At 49.9% G+C, this 21,468-nt stretch overlaps 1 protein-coding gene across 2 annotated transcripts in view; it reads left to right on the top strand.

Moving 5' to 3' along the window:
- LOC125748633 (nectin-2-like) overlaps positions 1 to 21,468 on the top strand; it is a 36,837-nt gene that overhangs the window by 8,240 nt on the left and 7,129 nt on the right. The window contains exons 2-7 of one of the 2 annotated variants that reach the window (XM_049025033.1): positions 7,124 to 7,233; positions 7,324 to 7,567; positions 7,857 to 8,150; positions 8,247 to 8,361; positions 8,504 to 8,652; positions 11,482 to 14,619. In XM_049025033.1, coding sequence (XP_048880990.1) covers positions 7,124 to 7,233; positions 7,324 to 7,567; positions 7,857 to 8,150; positions 8,247 to 8,361; positions 8,504 to 8,652; positions 11,482 to 12,014 — 1,445 coding nt within the window. In that variant the 3' untranslated portion in view covers positions 12,015 to 14,619. Of the gene's footprint in view, positions 1 to 7,123; positions 7,234 to 7,323; positions 7,568 to 7,856; positions 8,151 to 8,246; positions 8,362 to 8,503; positions 8,653 to 11,481; positions 14,620 to 21,468 lie in introns of those variants that run through there. The other variant, XM_049025034.1, reaches the window with a different exon arrangement.

Here is a 21,468-nt window from a genome sequence, read left to right as displayed (position 1 = left end):
CCCCTCAACATTTCCCCTCCCCCCCCCCCCCCCCCCCCCCCACACACACACACACACACACACGTGTTTGTGTGTACCCACATACTTCCCTGGAGTTTAATACAATAAGCATTCCGTTTTCTGGGTCCCTTTAATGGCTTTCTGTGAGCAAAAATCCTGAAATATGTTCTGTGAAGGACACAGAACCGCGGAAGTACGGAGTGGGAATTTCCAAGGGCCACTTTCCAGCTTGGGCTGTGGCGTACAGGCTGGGGTAACTTGTTTACATACGGCCTCATGGCACAATGGATAAGAAGTCACTGTTCCTCGCTACTGTCACAGCGTCATTCCTGTTTCCTTCAGGACTGCGCTCCCCATGCCCTAAACTTGCTCTGAACCATTTAGAGGTGTGTTCTATTTCCAGGTGCTTGTGAGGGATTGTGTTTGAAATCAGAAGGCTTGCTCTGTACCCACATAATTGCCAACCAAAGACCCTGTCCCAAATATTGAAAATAGCATGTTTATTGAAAAAAAAATGTATTTTGGAGAAGTAGAACTGCTATGTAAGTTTTCTTTTTTTCTAGAAAGTTCTCAGTCTGTTTCTGCTCCCTCTTTATGATTGTGGTTGGATGGATAATCCGGGACCCAGCCACGGGGTTCCCCCTCGTCTCGCTGATTCTGTGCGGCGTCTCTTGCTCCCTACGTGGAGAGGCAGTCAGAAAGAGGTGAACGGGCCCTCAGGGGGACCCCCACCCTGCTGAAGGTGTGACAGAGGTGCCAAGCGTCCCGCGCCCCTGCGAGATCACTGATGCACATGGATTATAGATGAGCCTTTGAGTAGAAATACCAAGTGAGATATTGTGTGTGTGTGTGTGTATATTTATTTTTCTTCGTACTTCCTTATCTGCCCCACCGCCCCTCCTTGTTAGCCCATTTCACAGCTTCCACCAGCCTAGTGCGAAGCTTGACAAAATAGGCTCTGAGCGGGCTGCTTCCCACGGCTGGTGTGAACATGAGAGGCTGCCGCGTTCGTCCTGATTGCTTGAACCTGGGCCCCTATGTCCCGCCTTCTGCCGGATTCCTACAAATAATGGGATGACCCTCAGATTGAGGGGAAAGCGATCAGTCCGTTGTTTCTCATCCCATACTGGCCTGTTCTGATTCCCCTTGCTGGTTAAGTAAGTCCCTTTCCTAATGGATGATGAATAGAGGAATATAACAGGCCAGTAATTGGATTTAATGGCCTGGTTTGAGGCTTTAAGTGCCTCGCTTCAGAGGGATAATGTTCGCTATGGTCCATAATTCCACGACATTCGCATTGGTTCAGACCTACATCATCACATAATGGCCACACTGCTGCTCGACGTCCCTCATGTTTGTGGTAGCTCGAGCCTAGTTCTGGCCTATCTGGGAGTTTGTTTGTGTCCTCTGAGATAGCAGGGGGTGGCACATTAAAGGTGTACCAGTCCATTTTAGCTGCCAGAGTTGGCTGGCTGGTGTTTCTGGCCCGATCCAGGCGCCGGATCCTTCATGCGCGGCACGTTGCCGCCTCACCCTCGTTTGTTCATGACGTCACCATGCCCTGAGTGCGCGAATAATGGAGCAGTCCTGACTTCCTGGAGCTTCCCTACACTGACCCTCTTCAAAGCTACATATCCACTTGGCCCTCCTTCCATCTCTGCCCCCTGTCTCATGAGCTGTTTGGATGGTACTCTTTATCAATAATGGAGTGAGAAAGAGAGTGCTCTGTCTAATGGGGGGGATGAATTATTCACCGCTCTGAGTGCAGTGTGTGAGCGCTCGCACCCTCCGGAGCCTTCAAACGATTAATAACCACTAAATCTCCACGTTTCCAAGGATACGGCCTCAGCGACTCCAGGCCTCTTTTTGTGGGTTCCTCTCCATCAGGAGAGGTGCTCTGCTGTGCAAGTCAACTTGACGACGCGCTCTCCTTTCAGTGATCATGTTTGATGGCTGTGACGTTTGTACTCTCCTCTCATTGGACGGACGGCTAAGGGAACACCGATAGTTCAGTCCGTGACGTGTGTGTGACCTCTGAACATCGGCTGCCGGTTGTGCTGCCGTACTCGCACGTTAAAACATCCCGAGGCTAGTCGCATATCGGCAGGATCCGATGCGATTTAAAACCTCCCAGTGGTCTTTGGCTGCCGTGCCTGGCTGTGTTTCTCCATCTAGCTAGCGTAGTTTGATTCATCATCTTTCTTACGGTAGTATCATATCCGCTCTGCCCAGCCCCCATTCACTCTGCTGTGCCGTCCAGCCTTGCCCGCCTGTGTTTACTGTACCATGATGTCCAGCCCCTCGACTAACCCTGTTGATGGTACAGACCGGTAACGCAGCGTGTGGCTAGCTCAAGTTGGCGCACCGGTTAAGCCAGAATCCCCTGACAGAATACGATGAGGATGGTAACCACAGTTTAAGCCTCTTTGGTCCGCCTCCATCATGCTCAGCAACCATCAGGCATCAGATCCTACATAACCTCTCTTATTCTTGATTGTAATCTACCCTTGAAGTGAAATTCCATCAATAAATGATGTGTCCGGGCCTGGGTAGGATTGGCAGAACTTGTATGAATCTAACGAATTACCATAACTTGTATGAACCACTCATTTTTATATTTTCAGTGACCATTGTACATCCATCCATCCATCCATACACCCTCCTAAATGCTTCTGGTCAGAGTCACATTGATCTTTATATATAGAAATTATTAATTTGTCTACTAAACAAAAAAGTCTCAATGGTGGTGTTGGGTAATACAATGAGAGGGAGTTGCTTCTGTTGTTCTACATGTCAGCCACTTTCCCAGGTGACGCGAGGTTGCAGAAGACTGACGTTTTAAATTCCCTAGTTCCGTTTATTGAAAGAGGGGAACGGCAAAGCAAAGAACCTGAAAACCACAACCCAAAAAAAAAAAAGTTTTTCACTTCCTATTATTTTTCCTTTTGAGGATTTCCTACAGGTTCATACCTGTATTTGACCTCAAAGGAACATGCACAATTGCTGATTCATCAGCTATTTATGGTTCAGATGAATAAAACGACCTTCAGTTGCCAGCTAATTCAAATGGAATTGATAGCTCTGTATAATAACGTTTTGTTGTGGGTAATTGTTCATCTGGGCTTGAGTCACAAAATAAATCAGGATAAAAAATCAAACACAATTTACACCCAAAAAAAGCCTAACATGAGAAGTTTTATCTTCATTGTAAAATGCTCTCGATTTGTTTAGAGGATTTTAATAGTCATTTTGGGCTGTTGCTGAAATATTAATCTGTATCGTAGCACCAAAAAATTAGTGAAGGAATTTTTGAGAAGAGCCAGCAGCAAGTGTCAAATATTCCATGAAGCATTTGAAGGTGAACGATTGATCTGTGCATGATGCCAAAATGGAGGCCGGCCGGAATGTTCTCTCGCTCTCTCACTCGCTGACATGCGTTCAGAGCCTCCTCCTCCCTGCGGATCACCTGCAGCTGTTCCCTGTGCCTCTCCAGCACCTCTGACAGGAGCAGGACTGACTGGTCCCCCTCAGCTCTGACTGCATCTGACAGCAGCCTCCCTCCTTAAATCATCCCACCCTCCATATTACCTGCTCATTTCCCTCCATCCCCTATGGCAGCATCTGACCCATGGAAAACCATGATCATTCCACAGGTCTCCCTGCATTCCTAAAAGCTTGTGGAGGTGGAGAAAATCAGGGCCTGTGATATCTCTCTGTGAGATGATATACATGCACATTTTAAGTAGCCTGTTTCTTTGTAAATCTGGGCGCTGGGGGCTTGCAGACTTACATAACGCAGACTCCTACCCACAGGGGGGCGGCGACACGTCTTGCTTTTCCAAAGGTCTAAGTCATTTACAAATTAGGCTTTGTATGCCAATAAGCGTCCCTGCCAGCATTCCTGATTGTACTGTATCCTTGTTTTGTCACAGTGTTCTTATCTGAGCCACCCAAGTCTTATGTTTACTTCCTGCTGACCATTCCTGTATTTCTCCAAGGTCAGGTGTTTACCCATCTCTCTCTCTCCCCCCCTCTCTCTCTCCTGCCCCTCAGCTGTCTTCCTCAAACCTTATTTATTATTAACCCTTTCCTGCCTGCCTGCTCTCTGTCTCTCATTCAGTTTGACAGTCTATGACATATTTATACATTTTAACCTCCCTCTGAAATCCCCACATTTGACAGATGCTTTTGGAGGTGGGCAGACAGCAGGGTAGAGTGCGGGGGGGGGGGGGGGGGGACGTGAGAGTGCATTCCCTTCTCGACCTCAGTATGTACTGTTAAAACTTTTATTTTTTTTCTGAATTGTTATTGCTTTAATCTCTCTGTGTTTCTTGGGATATAATTATGAATAATTAAACAAATTAAAAGGATGGAAGTGTGTCATGGTCCAGAGCCTAACTGATTTTTATTTTTTTTTACTGGTTGCCATGACGGCTCCACTGGGCCAAATGTACCAGATGGTTTCTCAGCAGTACTGCTCAAAAGAGACTTTTGGCATTTATAATAATAAATAATAATAAATAATAATAAATAATAATAATTAATAATATTAAGGGCTGAAGGAAACACCTTCGGTCTCTAGTGAGCCACTGTATGTATGCTATAAATTTTGTAATCTTCACATGATTTGGATTCCAGGTCAGTTTTTTCTGTGTCTTGGTGACAGTAGATGGGAGGAAACCCAGACTGTCAGGCTGTGCCCCATTGGGGGAGGGGTTCAGGTGACCATCTCTGTATGGGGGAGGGGTTTAGTAGGACACAGGTGACCATATCTGGACGGGGGAGGGGTTTTGTAGGACACAGGTGACCATCTCTGTATGAGGAGGGGTTTAGTAGGACACAGGTGACCATATCTGGATGGGGGAGGGGTTTAGTAGGACACAGGTGACCATATCTGGATGGGGGACGGGTTTAGTAGGACACAGGTGACCATCTCTGAATGGGGGATGGGTTTAGTAGGACACAGGTGACCATCTCTGAATGGGGGATGGGTTTAGTAGGACACAGGTGACCATCTCTGTATGGGGGAGGGGTTTAGTAGGACACAGGTGGCCATCTCTGTATGGGGGAGGGGTTTAGTAGGACACAGGTGACCATATCTGGATGGGGGAGGGGTTTAGTTGGACACAGGTGGCTATCTCTTTATGGGGGTGGGAAGTAGTATGGCACAGGTGACCATATCTGAGTGGGGCCAGGGTTCAGTGTGGCATTGATGGCCCTTGCTGCCTAGTTCTGGAACAGTAACACCTTTAGTGCCAGAAGATTATTGGGGATGGCAGAGCACAGTGTGTTGTGCAGATGGTGCATGTGTATGTGTGCGTGCGTATGTGTGGTGACCACTTTGCATTCAGACTTATCTGTTCATCACACTCTCGCTCTGTATGTGTATGTGAGGTAATAATAATGCACCTTTATTAGTCACTGCTCCTGCCCACAGCATTGCTGTTCCTCCCTCCCTGCGGCCTCTATCCTGGCCTCCGCATATATGAAGTGTTCCTCTGTATCTGTCTCTTCCTCTCCACTCTGCTCATCAGGGAGCATCGCTCTCGCCCGTGGCGAGCGTCCAGAGTCTCGGCAAAGGCTGGGAGCCCAGCAAGGAACTTCAATTTGCCTTGAGCTTTCAGTTATTTATTTATTAATTTTCGGGCACTTTTCCTGGTCCCGCTTGAGCACCCTTGCAAAGCGGGACAGAACCTGACCTCTTTCGTCTCGCCGGCCGCCACCAGCTTCCCAACGCTGCAATTTACATTTCCTCTGTCCATTGGACAGTGTTAACAGGGTACTGCAGTAATCGGTAGTGACCTGTCATAAATATACTGGAAGGAGAGTCAAACCTTCTACCTCACCCCCTTCCCAAAAAAACAGAACCCTACATTCCTGAATTAACCAGTTTCATGCCGTTTATATGTCATATTGATTTTACAGTTCTCCAAACTGCACATGCATTGAATAAAGGCTCTGTCTGGCCGGTAGAGCTCTTAGTGATGGGTGATGCTACACCACACACATTTAATAGCTACTCAGTATGTTATAAACCTCTGTGTGTTTAATATACTTACACAAGTTAATATAGTTGTCCTGAACAGTCTGCAGTTTCCTCTCTCCTTTCCCACATATTTTTAATGTAGTTTACCGACTACCTTATAAACCCCGGTGTATTCTATACTATGCCACACATATTAATGGTTGTCATTAACTCTATGCTTCCAGCCCTTATTTTCCACCACAAGCTATAATGTTTTTCTCGACCACTTCCTGAGTATCAGGTTGCACTGGGCTTTCTGACAATTTAACGAGATGCCAGGAGGGCTTAGTTTGCAGCCCCCACACGAGAAACGTGCCCCCGTGCCCAGCCTCCCCTCACCGTGCTCTCTGACAGACGGTGTGGCGCGGTGATGAATTTCATTGATCGCGATAATGGTTGAAGCGTAATGAGTTTAGTCATCCGTCTGCATTGGGCAGGGAGGGGGTGGAGGGGGGGAGTTATTGAAACAGCGGCGGATTTCCTGTCTATTCAACCATTCAAACCGGTTTGACGGGGAGTTTTTGTTCGGGAGTGCTGGCGTCATTCTCACAGACACGCTACCATTTTAGCACGCATGGATTAGCGGGTTAGTGTGCACGTGTTTGTTGTCATGGGGAATGGGGATGTGTTCACAGTGACCTTTTAAAAAGCTGACTACGTTCGAAATGGATGTTCAACCTCACGGCGTCCCAACATTAACGATGTGTGTGTTTCATGGTGCGTATTGCTCCCAGCCCTCTCTGAACCCCCAAAGTGAGGGGTCAGATGCCCATGTGCCTTCTGAAATAGATAAGCGACCCTTTCCGGTGGCAGTTGGATTTTTTTTTTTTCCTCCATCTGACATGTCCCCAATTCCGAGACTCATCCAAAAAATGCTCGGTTCCTGCAGACTTCAGAAGCCTGGCCTACTTACACTAGTATCCTGCCCTACGAGGAATTTTCCTGCGAGGCCTGTTTGTCATTCTGGGCTAAACCCGGAGAGTTTCCCACAACGAGGTGGCCAAGGACTCAGGATATCTGGGTCTGTGTGGGCTGATGGGTACTGTCTGTCGTCTTGTTTTTTTTTTTTTAAAGGGCCCATTTTGTATGTTTTTCCAGATGCGCTTAGTCAGAGGGTGAAGGTGCAGTCAGAAGTGGTCTCCTATCCGGGCCAGACCGTCAGCCTGCAGTGTGAATACCCCAACCAGTCAGGGACGGCACTCACGCAGGTAAGACGTTATAGAAACCCCCAACAGCAGATAACCAGAAGGTCCGATGGCTTCTTCCTTTCATGACTGGGAAGGTGCCTTCTTTCGTAGGTGTCATGGATCTGGGAAACAGCTGACGGCAAGAGGGACAACATAGCTGTCTACCACCCTGATTTTGGGCCCAGTTATCCCACTTCGCCTTTGATGGGAAGGGTCACATTTGTGAAACCCTCCCTTACGAACCCCTCCATCACCATCTCGGATGTGAAGATGACGGATGAGGGCCGCTACATCTGCGAGTATGCCACCTACCCCAGTGGCAATGAGCAGGGCACTACCACCCTCATCATGCTCGGTCAGTAGCTAACTGCTAAGCAGGCTTCTCTCCCTATTGAATCATTCAACATGAAAGCTGTCTTATTGGCATGATAAGTAGGGCGACCGGGTCAGTCATACCTCGTTAATCCTTTTGAGGAGGTTCACCCCTCATTGGAATCCAGCAGTGCTTCATTACCTCTTGCCCATCCCCCTTGTTTCTATTGGTTTTTGTGTCCTGGTTCCTTCAAATCCCAGTGTATCCATTGCAGTCCCCACCCTGGTAGTATTAACTAGTAAGTATTAACATTGATTTCCTATCCTCACAGCCAAGCCAGAGAACAATGGCTCCGCCATCACAGCCGTGGCAGGAAACGCTTCGGTTGTTGTTGCGCGCTGTCAGTCGGCCAACGGCAGGCCACCAGCAAAGATCACCTGGATAAGTCCCTTCAATGGCAATGACACCATGGTGACCATTCCGGGCACGAGCAACACTGTGACCGTGATCAGCGAGTATAGGCTTGTCCCAACAGCAGCAGATGATGGCAAGGAAATCAGATGTGTCATCGAGCACCGGACGCAGAGCAAAAATGAGGAAATCGGCATCAAACTGGCCATCGAGTGTAAGAACATTTTCCATTCCTGTAAAAGGGAAAGGTCTGGTGAGAGATGATGGCATTTCCCCCCCTGGGTGACTTGTTTCTTCCTGTACCTATCAGATCTCCCAAAAGTGAGCATAACAGGCTACGATGAAAACTGGTACATGGGCCGGAGTTCTGCCACACTGATGTGTCAGGCCTTTGGGAACCCTCCACCCTCCATCTCCTGGAAAACGTGAGTGCCTGTAGATTTCAGATTACCGTCAGCAAATTAGCTTCCCCCCCCTCTGTTTTTCTTTCAGCCAGCAGCGTTGTAGAGGATTGTTTTTTTTGTTCATGTTGTAGACACAGCGGTGACCCCCATTCTCTTTCCACAGCACCTCAGGGCCATTGCCAGCAAACGTGCAGGTCCAGGAGGCCTACCTGACCGTGCCAAAGGTGGATGACACCGTGAACACTACCTTTGTGTGTGAAGCGACAAACCAGCGGGGGACAGCCAGCCACCACCTCACGGTTATGGTCAGAGGTGAGTCATACTGAGGCCTGAGCTTCATTCCCCTCAAATCTTCTTGCCTGTTATGTTGGACACACACACAGACTTAATACATACACAAGTGGCATCTCTTCTCAAAATGAAATTTCATACCAGCTAGCTAATTTTATTCCCGGTTTGAGTCATTTTTCACTTGTCCTGAGAAGACATTTTTATGTCAGCCTAGTTGGTGTGAGTCTGTTCGGACACGTTCCTATGCAAATCTCAAGTCGCAATGTCCACCATCTTACCTCTCGCTTGAAAATTCCTTCTTTTTTGTGTGGCTTTGTCACACAGATGTTTGTGCTTTTTGGTCTGGTGTCAAGCCGCCTAAGTTGATCAAAGCAAAGATTTGCTATCTTATGTGATTCATTCTAAAATTGTCGTAAGTGTGGGAAATGTAGGCGTGTCTGAGTGTGTTTCTACATTCAGCGCTTTATCACTAGGGTCTGTTTGCAAATCAGGCACATTGGATTTGAAAAGTGGCTCTCTGTAAGGCCATTGGGGGGCACGAACTGGTCCCCGATGGCTCCTAAGCGACCGGGGAATCTCGGAAGCGGTGCGTTCTTCCCGGCACACGAGGCACGTCCACCACCCTCATCGAAAGTCATTTTCTGCCGAGCTGGAAATCCATCACGGTGATAGAAGCCGCATTTCACAAGCTCCTTCCGAATGGGCCTTCTGCATTTACAGTCCCCCCCCCCTCCCCCCCCCCCCCCCCCCCCCCCCCGCAAACACACTGGCTCACTCTGTTCCGCATCAGTGCCTCGGACTGTCACAGCAGAAGCTCTCTGGGATGAAAGCGCTCATGGGCCGTTCCTCAGGGACCCGAAGCAAAGATGCGGATGACCGCGGTAAAGCTGCGGCCACGCAGGGTAAAGCCAGCGCCTCCGGTCAAGGCGACGCTGTCAGCCACTGCGGCCCACTAATAGGTAGCTCGTTCCAACCCCCCCTCCAACCTTCCCCACCGTCATTCCTGCTGTTCATAAATGGAGAGAGGGGTCTCCAGAACCACCTCCTGCTAGGAGACGAGTTGCTCACCCGGGAGGCGTTTTGGCCTGTGGGGCTGCCGTCTGTCCTGGTCCACTGACATTGCATCTGCTCCCTGAATGTCAGGATGGTTCAGTCTCGGTTTATTCTGATTGGCCGTGGCTCCATATAACCCCGCCTCCTGGCTTCTGCTGCATCCGGCCTGGTTTCCTGCAGGGAGGCCCTTAGCATACGCCAGAGCAAAGCCTTTCCTCTCATTGAGTAAAATGTGAACTCAGTCTTCTGGTCTGTGTTGACCTTCACTTGAAAATGAACTGGATGCCTGACTGGAATCAGCCCATAATGCATTTCAGTAGTCTGATTGATTATATGGAAAGGGATTTTTTTGTGTGTGTGTCGAACTATAATGTGTGCGTGTGTGTGTGTGTGTGTGTGTGTGTGTGTGTGTGTGTGTGTGTGTGTGTGTGTGTGTGTGGGTCCATGTGTCTATATTAGCAGATAAGCCCAGTTTTCCCTCTTGGCCATTATCTGAACAGCGTTTGCTGACCTTAAAGCTCAGTGAGAACCAGCCTGACCTGAAAAATCTCTGGGGGGCCTGGCTGCTTTTTGTAGAATTTTATTTTGTTTTTCTGCTAGGGTGCGGGTGGGGGGACTGAGGAAATCGCATTCTGCATCTGGTGACTTTGGCAATGAGGGGTAATGTGCTGCTGGGAAGCACCATGTGTACCATTCTTTAGCTCTGTGGTTCCTCCTCCCTGTCTATTGGGGAGAGAGATTGAAAATGGTGATGGGAGGGAGACAGCTGTGAAAAATACCTCATCTCGGCGAGAGAGAGAGCGACAGAGAGAAAGGAAGGGTGGGGGCCTCTTGCACGCCACCAGAAGGTTCTACAACTGGAATCGTCATGGAAACGGGCGTAATTAGCTTGTGAGGGGGACTTAAGGGCTCCGCGTTTGGAAAATGGAGATCTCCGCTTGTAGAGAGGGGAGACGGAAGGCAGGGCGGGGGCAGACAGCCACTCTGACGGTGGGGGGTGCATTTCCAGCCTTGATTTAGATGTCAGGCACAGTCCTCAGAGTGCTCCGCTGTGTCAGGCTGTCCCCCATGGCTCCTGTGGCAATTGGTGGGGGGGTGGGTGGTGTAGAACCTGAAACGGATCAAAGTGACCAATAGGGGGGTTTCAAGGCTTTGGGCGTCTCCGTATCAGATTGTTGTTCGGCAAAGGCGGGTACAGCTCACCTGTCATCAGCTACCCGGGGCTGAAAGGCGGGGGGCCGTTCTCTGCTCTCGACTGTATTTATGGCTTCAAGGATAAGTTGCCTTCCTGCCATTTTCCTGTCTCCCCTCACCTCCACCCCCGTTGCCCAACATGCTCCCTATTGTCAAGCCCTCCAGACCCCGAAGCTCTTAAGGCTGATTTATATTTCCGCGTGGAATCTACACCGTCGGTAGCCACATAGCTACGTTCTCTGTTCTGGGGAGGTGTGGTACAGCGTGCACAGCTATGCTTTACCGATAAGTAAAACGTACGTGTGTGTAAATAAATACGCCAAAGTATATATCAGCTTTTAGTCTTCTGTGTGAACTAAAACCTGAGACTGAGCTCATGCTGTGGAATCAGGGAGGTGGGGGTATGGGGGAAGTTGATATCTGCAGGACATAGTGCCAGAAGTTGCAGTTCCCAGCGATGCGACTCTTCAGGTTGCCGTCGGCTCCCAGCGCGCAGCCAGACACGCTAAGGAATCTGACACTGCGTAGCAATCAACCAATCCCTCCTGTCTCTGTCTCTCCCTCCCCCCTCCCCCCACCTATGATCTCCCCTCCCCGTTACAGACGGCCCAGTGAACTCGTCCAATGCTGGCGTGGTGGCAGGTGCCGTGATTGGCAGTCTTCTGGCCGTCCTGGTCGTGGGAGCCCTGGTCGCCGTGCTGGTGACCCGCCATCGGCAGCATGGGCAGGGCTACCGTGGCAATGGCAACCAAGGGACGTACGAGAGCCGCATCTTTGGGGGCAAGAAGACCAGCAAGAATGGTACAGGGGGCAACAACAATGGCCCCATCTACACTTACCGGGACGGTGACCCCGAGGCCATGACGGAGAAATCCAACCACATCAACAGGACGGAGGGCGTCGTGGTAACCACCCCCACTGCCCAAGACATCCTGCTAAGTGGTGAGATGGATGAGGTGGAGAGGCGGAAGTTCGATGACCTGGAAGACACTGAGGAGGAGAGGTACGTTCATTTTGGCGGTGAGGAGTCCATCCTTCAGATCCGGCCCCATGAGGAGGTGGGTGGCTACCTAGACGACGACATGGAGTCCCAAAGAGATGGTTCAGTCATCTCCCGGACTGCCGTCTACGTCTAGGGAACGAGGTGCAGAGGATGAAGAGAGGAAGAAGGAAGAGGAGGAGGAGGAAGAAGATGAAAAACACATGGAAGAATCCATCCAACATTCTTCCGAAGGAATCTTGACTTGCAGACTCTTCTGTTCTCTTAGAAGAATAAATGTTAGTTTTATTTTTAATAGTTTTTCACATTGAGATAACCAGATGCACCCCAGAAATGGAGGGATGGATTGACGGACTGTGGACTGGAAAGTGAATAGTTTGGATCCAAAAACCAAACATTCAAGACCATTTTTCCCCTCAGGCTGCTCATTTTGCCCTATAGATTCTATTACACGCTGATATTCACACCATCAAAAAGGAATCTGTGGCTGATGTAACTGTAAGGCTCTGAAGACACTACAAAACACGTTTCGGGTTGCACATATATGGGTGGATATATGGCTAGTTTCACTATGATTTTTGGCCTATATGTGCACACATTCACGCTCTTGTGTAAGGTGTGTTATTTATACAGCTGTAAGGTGCAGATATTCTCCATCTTGGTGTACACTTCCAAGTTGGGAAATACCACAAAGGTTAGGGAGACTGGTAGTAATAACTTCAACTGGATAAGGGTGATTCCAGTCTCGGCTCCAGTCACTTTCTCCCCAGACGACGTAACACGGAATTTGATCTGTAATGAGGCGTGAAATTCGTTCCGGTTTTCAGGGATGGACAGATCGTCTCCGCCGATAGCCCCCAACATGCTGGATCTGTTTATCGCTGTGATTTATTTCGGTCCACTGCGTTCTGCCGATGTATGGAGGCGTGTGAGCTCGCGGCCCTCGTGTTCAAGTATTTATAGTGGTGCCAGAAAACGCTCTGGTGCAGAAGGGACGCGTAAGGGACGTGTCGGCGTAGGGGGAACGAGTTCTTTACCATTGTCGAGATGGCGTTTATTGTCTCAGTTTTCTTTCAAGTAGAAGGATTTCGCTTGGAGTTATATATATATATATATATATATATATATATATATATATATATATATATATATATATATAGGCGTTACAGTGATGCTGTGGGGTCAGTGGTACATCAGTCCTCGTTTGTTCGAAAGGACAAGGGGCACGTGGTTTGTCGTTGTGGGGATCCCAATGAGAGAGACGTATGCTGAAATTTTGGGTCATACCATGTGCATTAGAGGTCCTGGGGGTGGTTGGGAAGGGATGATACCTCAGTATGAAGGGTGCTTGTGAAGAATGGGGTGATATGTGTGTAGGGGAATGTCTGCGGGTGGACACGCCTGCGATAAACATTTTATGTGACAGCATGGACCGGCACGGATGTATCCTGGCACTCTCACGCCTGCGTGCACCCAGTGACCCTGCTGCCGTTGCCACCCTAACATATCACAGTTGTTTGCACGTCACCGTTCTGTCACAAGAAATATATATATATATTTTTTTTATGTTTTATGTTCGTGTGAATGATTTATTTTTTGAAGAAATGGTAATTCTATTCATCCGTGAGAGTTATATGTATATCTTAGTGTAAGGTATTCATATACAGTGTACTTAGAGTAATTACAGAGTATGTGTCTCAGAACTACTCGAAGTTTATTATCACATGTAAATAAGATTTAAAGAGTCAATATTGTAGGTTTGAAGCTGCAGTGAATGTTCCAGCTGTTGTCCTTTTAAAGACCCCATCAAATAAATAAACAGTAAATAAACAAGGAGAAATACTTAGAATTTATGGTAATTGTTTGCCTTGAAAACAGCTGGAGTTGTTCCCAGTAATTGTGCCGTTCAACCCCCCCCCCCCCCCCCAAATGAACAGCCCATTTCGGCTGGCTGGCTCCACGCTCCATCCTCCTGCTGTTTTGGCTCAGTCCAGCTCTCTGTGTAACTAAACGGTGCGTCGTCATTCCTCAACCCCCTCCCCCCCCCCCCCCCCCCCGGTCAACCAGTCCTATCATCGCAGTAGTTTATTGTGTGACATCTCTCCGAGAAGTCATGTGACTTGCCAAACCCCACCCTCCGTCTCGATGCACTGACCAAAAAAAAACATGCAATTTTTCAGAGCTCTAAAAGAAATGACAGAGATGGGGTATAATCCTTTCGCTCTGTTGTGTGGAAGGAGATAGCCGGGGGGGTGACGCAGAGCGAGCACAGTAGGCTTGGCCCCGGCCCCTCCCATCACCTTCAGCACGGGGCCTTGGCATCGATTGCCAGGCTGCGGCTTCAGCGGAGTAAACAAGCCTTAACCCCGCGATCTTTCCAGACAAGCTGCACGCCCTGTATATATATATATCTATAAATATTGTACATAAGTATCAGACGATATCACTAATTTATGGTGTCGCGATTCTGAGCAGGCATGAAGGATCCTTTCTGTTCTGTCAGTGCTTATTTTCTCTTAGTTTTTAAGTGTTTTTATAATTTATGACAGTGATTTATCAACTGCTGGTCTGCTGTTATTTTCCAGTTAAATATCAAGTTGTGTTCTTACTGGTATGTATATCACTGTGCAACCTTGTTTTTTTGATTCCTTCGTTTCTTTCTCCGTCGTAGACTTGCGATTCCTGTTCCTCGTGTTTCTTTGTATTTTGTTGCAATTAAAGTCTTTTTGGAATTTTAAAAATGTCCCCGCCCCGAGTTTTGCTGTGAACGCTTCCAGTGGGTGTTTGTGTGGTTGTGGGGGTAGGGAGGGGGGGGGACTTTCCTTAATTGCCTTGATTAGTGATTTTAAAAACGACTCCCTGATCAGCCCACTGCCCCGACACGGGTGTTAAATCTGAAAGTAAAGCCTGAAAGTATCAAGGGTTAGATAACAAGCTGGTGTGTTTCAGTTTAGATATACGGTTTAATAATTACTTGACTGCCAAAGTAGGCAGCCTGCATCTTTAACTGCTTTCGAAAGCTGTGCTCCAGAGGCTGCCAGTCCACCAGCGCAGCTCTTTCAGAAATGACTGCATTTTTAAAAGCGCTTCACACATGCAACTGGCGCCAAAGATAAAATCTCCTGCTAGTGAAACTAAGACTTGTAACAAATAATAATCACATGTATTTCGGTGCATAGTAAGGCTAAATATTCTCCTCTGCCTGACTTCTTATCTTAATTGAGTGCTCTGCCAGAGTCAAACAGCATTTCAGATATAATACAGTAAAATGTCTGCTTAGGTGGGAGGCATGTAGAAGCCAAGCTGCCTGAGAGTCATGATCAGATCATGCTGGAGCTGCACCAAGGGCTTATCGAGCCTCCGATGAAGACCCCAACACACTCCTCATATGAGAGTGATAAAATTCCTGCACACTTGGGCTGGTGCATTTCTGTTGCATGGCAGCATTGTACAAATAAATGTCATATCCCCCCCATAAGGAAAAAAAAAATGTTACAGTGCAGCTGGGTAAAAATAAGTTACAAACATGCCTTGTAAACACGAAAGACTAATTTAGTGAAGAGTTACAGGCATTGTGGTACCCCTTTCACTGCCCCCCACCAGGCACCCCCTGGAGGGCAAGGGGGGGGGCGAAGACTGGGACCTCTGGAATGTGGATCTGTTTTTTGGTGAGTCAGTGTTATCAGCAGAGGTAACTCAAAGCCTAATTTGAACCGGGGGGTTGGGGAGTGGGGGGGGGGGGTGGTGTTCTTAATCAAAGGGCGCATTGTTTAAACATCCAGCAAAGCTCACAGCAGGTAGTACTTTAACCAGTCCGGGAGGTGGTGTTTACATAGAGAAAGCTGCTTCCTGGTTCAAGGCAGCACACAGCGAATGAAGATGGAAGCTGGTTACATGTAGAACGTGGTCATACCGGGCCACAACTTGTGTGTATGATATGTACAGCTCTGGACAAAAATTGAGACCACAGCACAATTTGTTGTTTCTTAATTTTTTTCAGAGCTGTATGTATGACACAGATCTGGCCCCCGCCCACCCCCTCTGTTTCACACGCTTCCCAGTAGCTTCAGTACGGTTCTGCTTAACATCTCTATTTATTTCTCAGATGATAATCGCCTCCCTCGCTCGCTTGCAGTGGCACTGCAGAGCCCCGAGGGCCTTGTCAGGCTTACCCTCCACGTGAGAGACTCCTGCACTCCGTACACTGCAGACCCCGAAGGCCCGCCTCTTCCCTCAGAGATCCCGCCGGTGGCCTGTCAGGTTGAGCGGCAGTCGTGTGCCTCCTCGCCCATTTCAGGCTCACCATCTCCACACCCCTTAAACGCGTCTGAGATGTTCCGGCAGGCGGCGACGGCTCCGGCCTCCGTAATGGCGGTAATACGTGTGACAGACCTGTGCCGGGAGACGTGGGTGGGAGAGATCCAGCAGGTCAAAGTGGGATAAACAAACGCAATGTCTGACTAGATAGAAAGGCAGGGGAGCTGCTGGTTCTCCGCAGCGCCGCCAGAATCCGGTCGGTGTTTGAGGCCAGAGCTGGCACTCAACCTGATGAATAAAGCGGGGACTGTGGGATATCGTTCTGGGCACCGGCGACTCCTACGGAAAATAGGGGACCCCGTGCTGGATTCCCACTCGCTTGGGAGAGCCCGTCTTACCATACCCTCCCCCCCCAAAACAGTTGACTGGCTGACAGAACCTGCCGGGACCTGCCTTTCACTGACTCCTCCGACAGGGCTGGGGGGTGATGAACACTGATGCTGTTATTCAACAGTGATTGCAGGTCGGTGTGTCCTGCTGCAGCTGGTTGGTGTCGGTGGGGGAGGACCGTGTGTGTGTGTGTGTGTGTGTGTGTGTGTGTGTGTGTGTGTGTGTGTGTGTGCTCGTGCAGAAGCGTTCAGGTCTCTGCGACTCTGCGAATCATTCTGTTTTATTCACCATCAGGCATTTGCCTACCCCCCCCCACACACACACACACACACACACACACACACACACCCACGCGTCATCCTCAAACTGACAACCAGATGAAAAAGGACCTTTTTTGGGGTTAGGCTGATTTATTGGTTCAGTGGGCTGCGTCATGCCTGCGGAGGCTGGGGGCCGGCGGGGGGGGGGGGGGGGGGGTGTTCCGGTCAGGCCGTCCGATTGGCCGCGTGACTTTCACCACCCTCTTGACCAGAATCCTCTTTCCACCCAGACCGGCTAAACCTGCTCTCCTGGATGCCCTCTGCTTCCATCCTCCCCTTTTGGTCTTCAGATCCTCCGTAGATCTGCCTTCTCTCTTCTAGCTCTCCTGCACACCTTCCCCTCTGCTGTTCCTCCTATGGGCTGTTTCATCCTTCCACAGGGTCTCTATCTGCCCCTCCCTGCCCCTGCTATCTTCATCCCCAGTCCCCACCCCCGACCCCTGGCCTGTATCTGTGAAGATTAAGGGAGATTGTTTCAGCCATCCTGCATCCATCGGTCTGACAGACCGTCGCTCCTGCCCTGTTTGCTGCCACGGCAACGTCATGAGCCCCCAGCTGTGCCTCTGGAGGTGACCGCACATGAAGATGATGGCAGAGATGAGCAAGAAAGAAAGAAATGGGAAGTAACGGGATTAACAACAGGAATTAAAAACAAGAATATCGCCCAGCAGCTCTGCCCGGTTCTCGGCAGACGCCCTCGGCGTCCTGGTCAGAATCATGGTGGTGTGAGAAGGGTTCCCGTCCTGCAGGGGGCAGTGTGCCCCAGCCGACGACCTCTTACTGTGTCCCATGGTTTCTGCCTGGCCGCCCGTGGCATAACACGGCATAACTCTGTTTTCCCCCTGTCCTTACTGGCCGGCTTATATTTAGCATATCCTCTATCGCATATGAGAGCTGTGGGGGGGCTGAGGGGGTTTTATGAGGCCCAGGGCCTGGCTGGTGGGGGTTGCTATTTACAGTTAGGCGTCTGTGTGTGTCTGTGTGTCTGTGTGTCTGTGTCTGTGTGTGTGGGTATCCCCAGCCTTCTGCTTTCTTCACTTGACCTGCTTCACTGATTCGTGGGGGGGGGGCTGCAGTAGAATGGATGGGTGGGAGGGGATGAGATGGGAACAAGGACGAGGACGACATTAGCGGCGCGAGCCAGCGGGAGCAAAGATGACAACCTCTGCTTGTCTCGTCGCCCCCTCTATGCAGTTGCTCACCTTTAAATGTCACACCCTCTGTGTGTTTTTTTTAACGCGAATGGTTTATTTAATAGTCACTGTCGGAATACACTTTCAGCAACACCGCTGTGCCATCGAACCCCCGCCCCCCTCCTGCTAGGCACTCAGACGAATATCGATTGTGTGATTTGCCCCCCGGGCCTGGGGAAGATCCTCCCATTCTGGCTGGGTGATGGCGCCTCACTCTCCAAGAGCAACGTGATGTCACCAGTGATCACTGAACCCCCCCCCCCCCCCCCGACAGATACTCTGGCAGCTCTGGGTGAAAACAAACTCTGCTGTTTGCCAACATTTTTGCGTCTGGTTTCACTTGCTCTTTGCGACACACTCTCCCATATGCCTACCCTTCGTTGTTAGTGGGTGTGAAAATGATGCTTTTAAACAAAAATGACGTTTCGCTGCTTTTTTCACGATTTTCCTGACATCACCAATCCGCTGCTTCCTTTCTCCTTCACTTTTTACTCCCACCTCTGTCATACTTCCTCTCCTTCTGCCAGTCAACAGCTTTTTTCCCCCTTTTTTATTCTATGTTATGGTCCTGACTGCTGCTGAATGCAGTTATATACATTCTTAGATACATTACATTGATTGCAACCAGCAGTTGCTCTCATCCAGCGAAATCCTGCCCAAGGAGGCCAGCGCACTTATGATAGGGGTGATCTGCAGGCGAGTTTCGGTGCAGGTAAACGTGACACAGTGTGGGCTTTCTGGGAGCGTCACTCACCCTTCTGAATAGGGAGAGAGAGAGAGTGTCGATGAGAGCCTGCCGGCGATTCGCCACACGAGGAAGTAAACTATGCCTTTGTTTGCGTGGCTGATTGGTTTATCACGCGGAGGGCGATGATGTCACTGTGCACATTCAGGTTGCCAGTTTCGGCTGCCCCCTCCACAGCTTCCAGGAACCGGACACGCCCATACAAGCCGGGCTTGCAGATCCCAGCCTGGTGTTCGTACAGGTGTCCACTTCCCCCAGCCACGTAAGCGCTGAGCAGGACGGTGTGGGCCCCTCCCCCCGCCTGCCGACCCCCGCACCGACGCAGTGATGATTGCGTTCCTTTCACCTCCTCGTCTCTCCATAAAAACATTAAAATGCAGAGTATTTCCAAAATGACTGAGGACCTTTTTAACATGATGAGAGAGTTTTGTTTCGCCAGAGGGGTAGGGGGAGGAGTGAAGGACGCTTTTAAGCTTCCTCTGGAGAGGAATTTAAATGACTCTGCAGCCACTGAGGCACGTTTGCATCTGGCCTCGATGGCTGACGTTCAATTTGGGGTGTTAGTCGTCACACAAACCACTCGGGCGGAGAGTGCGTGTGTGTGTGTGTGTGTGTGTGTGTGTGAGAAGTCTGCTTCAGAACTGAGAGCACATTCCGTGTGCCAAGGAGACAAGAGGACAGAACAAGGATTTCGTGAGGGTTTTGGGAGTTTAATGCACTGAGCAGGAGGAATGGATGAGAACGAAGGCCATTTGGAAGTAAGGAAGTGAGGAGGGGCAATGCAGATGCAGGGTCTGCAAACCGGGTCGCTGAGAAAAATCAGGTCTGCCCCCCGCACCTTTCTGTCTGCTGTATGTGGCTGACCTATCTCAAGGCATCTACACTGTGTTTATACGTGGCCTCAGTTCGTATCGTACGATGAGGATGACCACGAGGCCTACCCTTTAAATGCTTTAAATTTCTCTGAGTAACGTCCATCCTTCCTTCCGTCCATCCATCTTCCAACCGCAATTCCGGCAAATTTGGGAGCCTGGGAGTCTCTCCTTGGCCACGCGCGACTCCAGAAGGGGACCGCCCTGGACGGGACGCCGGGCCGCCTGAGGCGCAGGGTTGTGGTGAAGAGGTAATTGAGAGGAAATGGCCATCATTTGCTCCTCAGAAGAATAGTGCAGGGAACCGCCCTAGGTGTCAGCCTGTGAGCGATCCTGACGGACGTCACTCACAAGTGGGATCTGGCCCGAAATTGGAGAAGCTCACAGGACTGGAGCCCATGCCTCATAGCTGCCAACCACTAGTATGGCTGCACTAGGGTTTTTACTCTGAAAAGGCAGGGACACGTGGGCGATCAGCGTTCAGGCAACAAAATTTCCTGGTGCCGCACTTCCCGGCATCCACTGCATAGGGGCATTTCTCTACATGACTTCCTCAACAGTCATGATATCTGGATTAGGGGACAGCTTACAGGGGCCGCGGAAAACGGGCTGTCGTGGTTCTGTCTTGACTGCTGCGTCACCAGTTTTAATGGACTTCCCAGAACTGAAGGGGAGTTTGCTGGCTTTTCGAACCTAGAAGGACTACATGTTGGTCATGAGGCGGAGGAGCCAGCCCTGCGGTCAGTGACTGCAGTGAACTTCCGTCCTCATCCCTTTGCGTGTTGCTTTGTCCGCTGAGATGGTGTAGGTCATGTGACCCAGGGGGAATTTGCACGTTCATCATTAGCATGTTCTGTATATAGGTGGTTTCTGTTTCCTCAGGTTGTGTGACTGATGCCCTCATCGCCCCGTTTGTCCAACAATGGCAGCTGTTGTCCACTTTTTAGATTTTTGGTTCCCTGTCATTAGTTCAATCTCACATCCTCATGCGACGTGGTTCTGTCGGTCGTCTTGGACTCAGCCCATGTTCAAACCCTGATACTAAATAAGTCAGGGGTTTCCGGTAAGTAAGTCGGTCATGGGAAATACCAAAAAAAACTAATGAAACTTTTTGGGGTTAAAAAAAACATGCAGGATTCTTTAAGTGTTATCATACACTATCTGGTGGCAGCATGTTCTCAGTGGGTTACCTTTCCAGGAAGACAGGAGGCTAAAAGAAACAGAGATTCCCACATTGACCTCAAGCCAGAGAAGGGGGTCAGGCCTGGGGGAGGGTGGGGGGCGGAGGTTCAATGAAGGCCATTCCACGAATTCCACAGTTCCAGCAGCTACAACAGTGAACAGGACAGGAGATGTTCCCGAATCGGAACGAGTGCCACCACAACTAATCAGAACTTGGCACTGGGAAAACCATGCGCCCCCCCGTGTGTTTTTAGTTACCCTGCTGTGGCTCCCTTGTGGCAGCAGGCACCATGCGTGCTGTCGAGGGTGCCACCTAGTGATGGGCGGGTGGCCCTAGGGGGTGCCGACGAGCTGAGGAGAGACAGGCCGCCTGCTGCACACCCTCCTCCAGGGCCCTGCTGCTCCCCGTCAAGAACTTAACGTGCTGTGGCAGGGAGCACACTGTTTCCCCCATGTTGCACCCACGGACACATGCAGCGCGTAATCCGCAGATGGTGTAAACGCCCAGCGCTGTCGAAGCGCGTTAACATGGCTGCCGGGGGACGCAGTGTTAGGGACAGGCCTAAGACTGATTGTTGGGGGGGGGGGGGCGTCGGGCCTGTCTCAGGGTTAACCATCTCTAGGCCGTCTT

The sequence above is a fragment of the Brienomyrus brachyistius genome, chromosome 9 (genome assembly GCF_023856365.1).
Source record: "Brienomyrus brachyistius isolate T26 chromosome 9, BBRACH_0.4, whole genome shotgun sequence".
Classification (NCBI taxonomy): domain Eukaryota; kingdom Metazoa; phylum Chordata; class Actinopteri; order Osteoglossiformes; family Mormyridae; genus Brienomyrus; species Brienomyrus brachyistius.
This window is presented reverse-complemented; position numbering and strand designations above follow the sequence as displayed.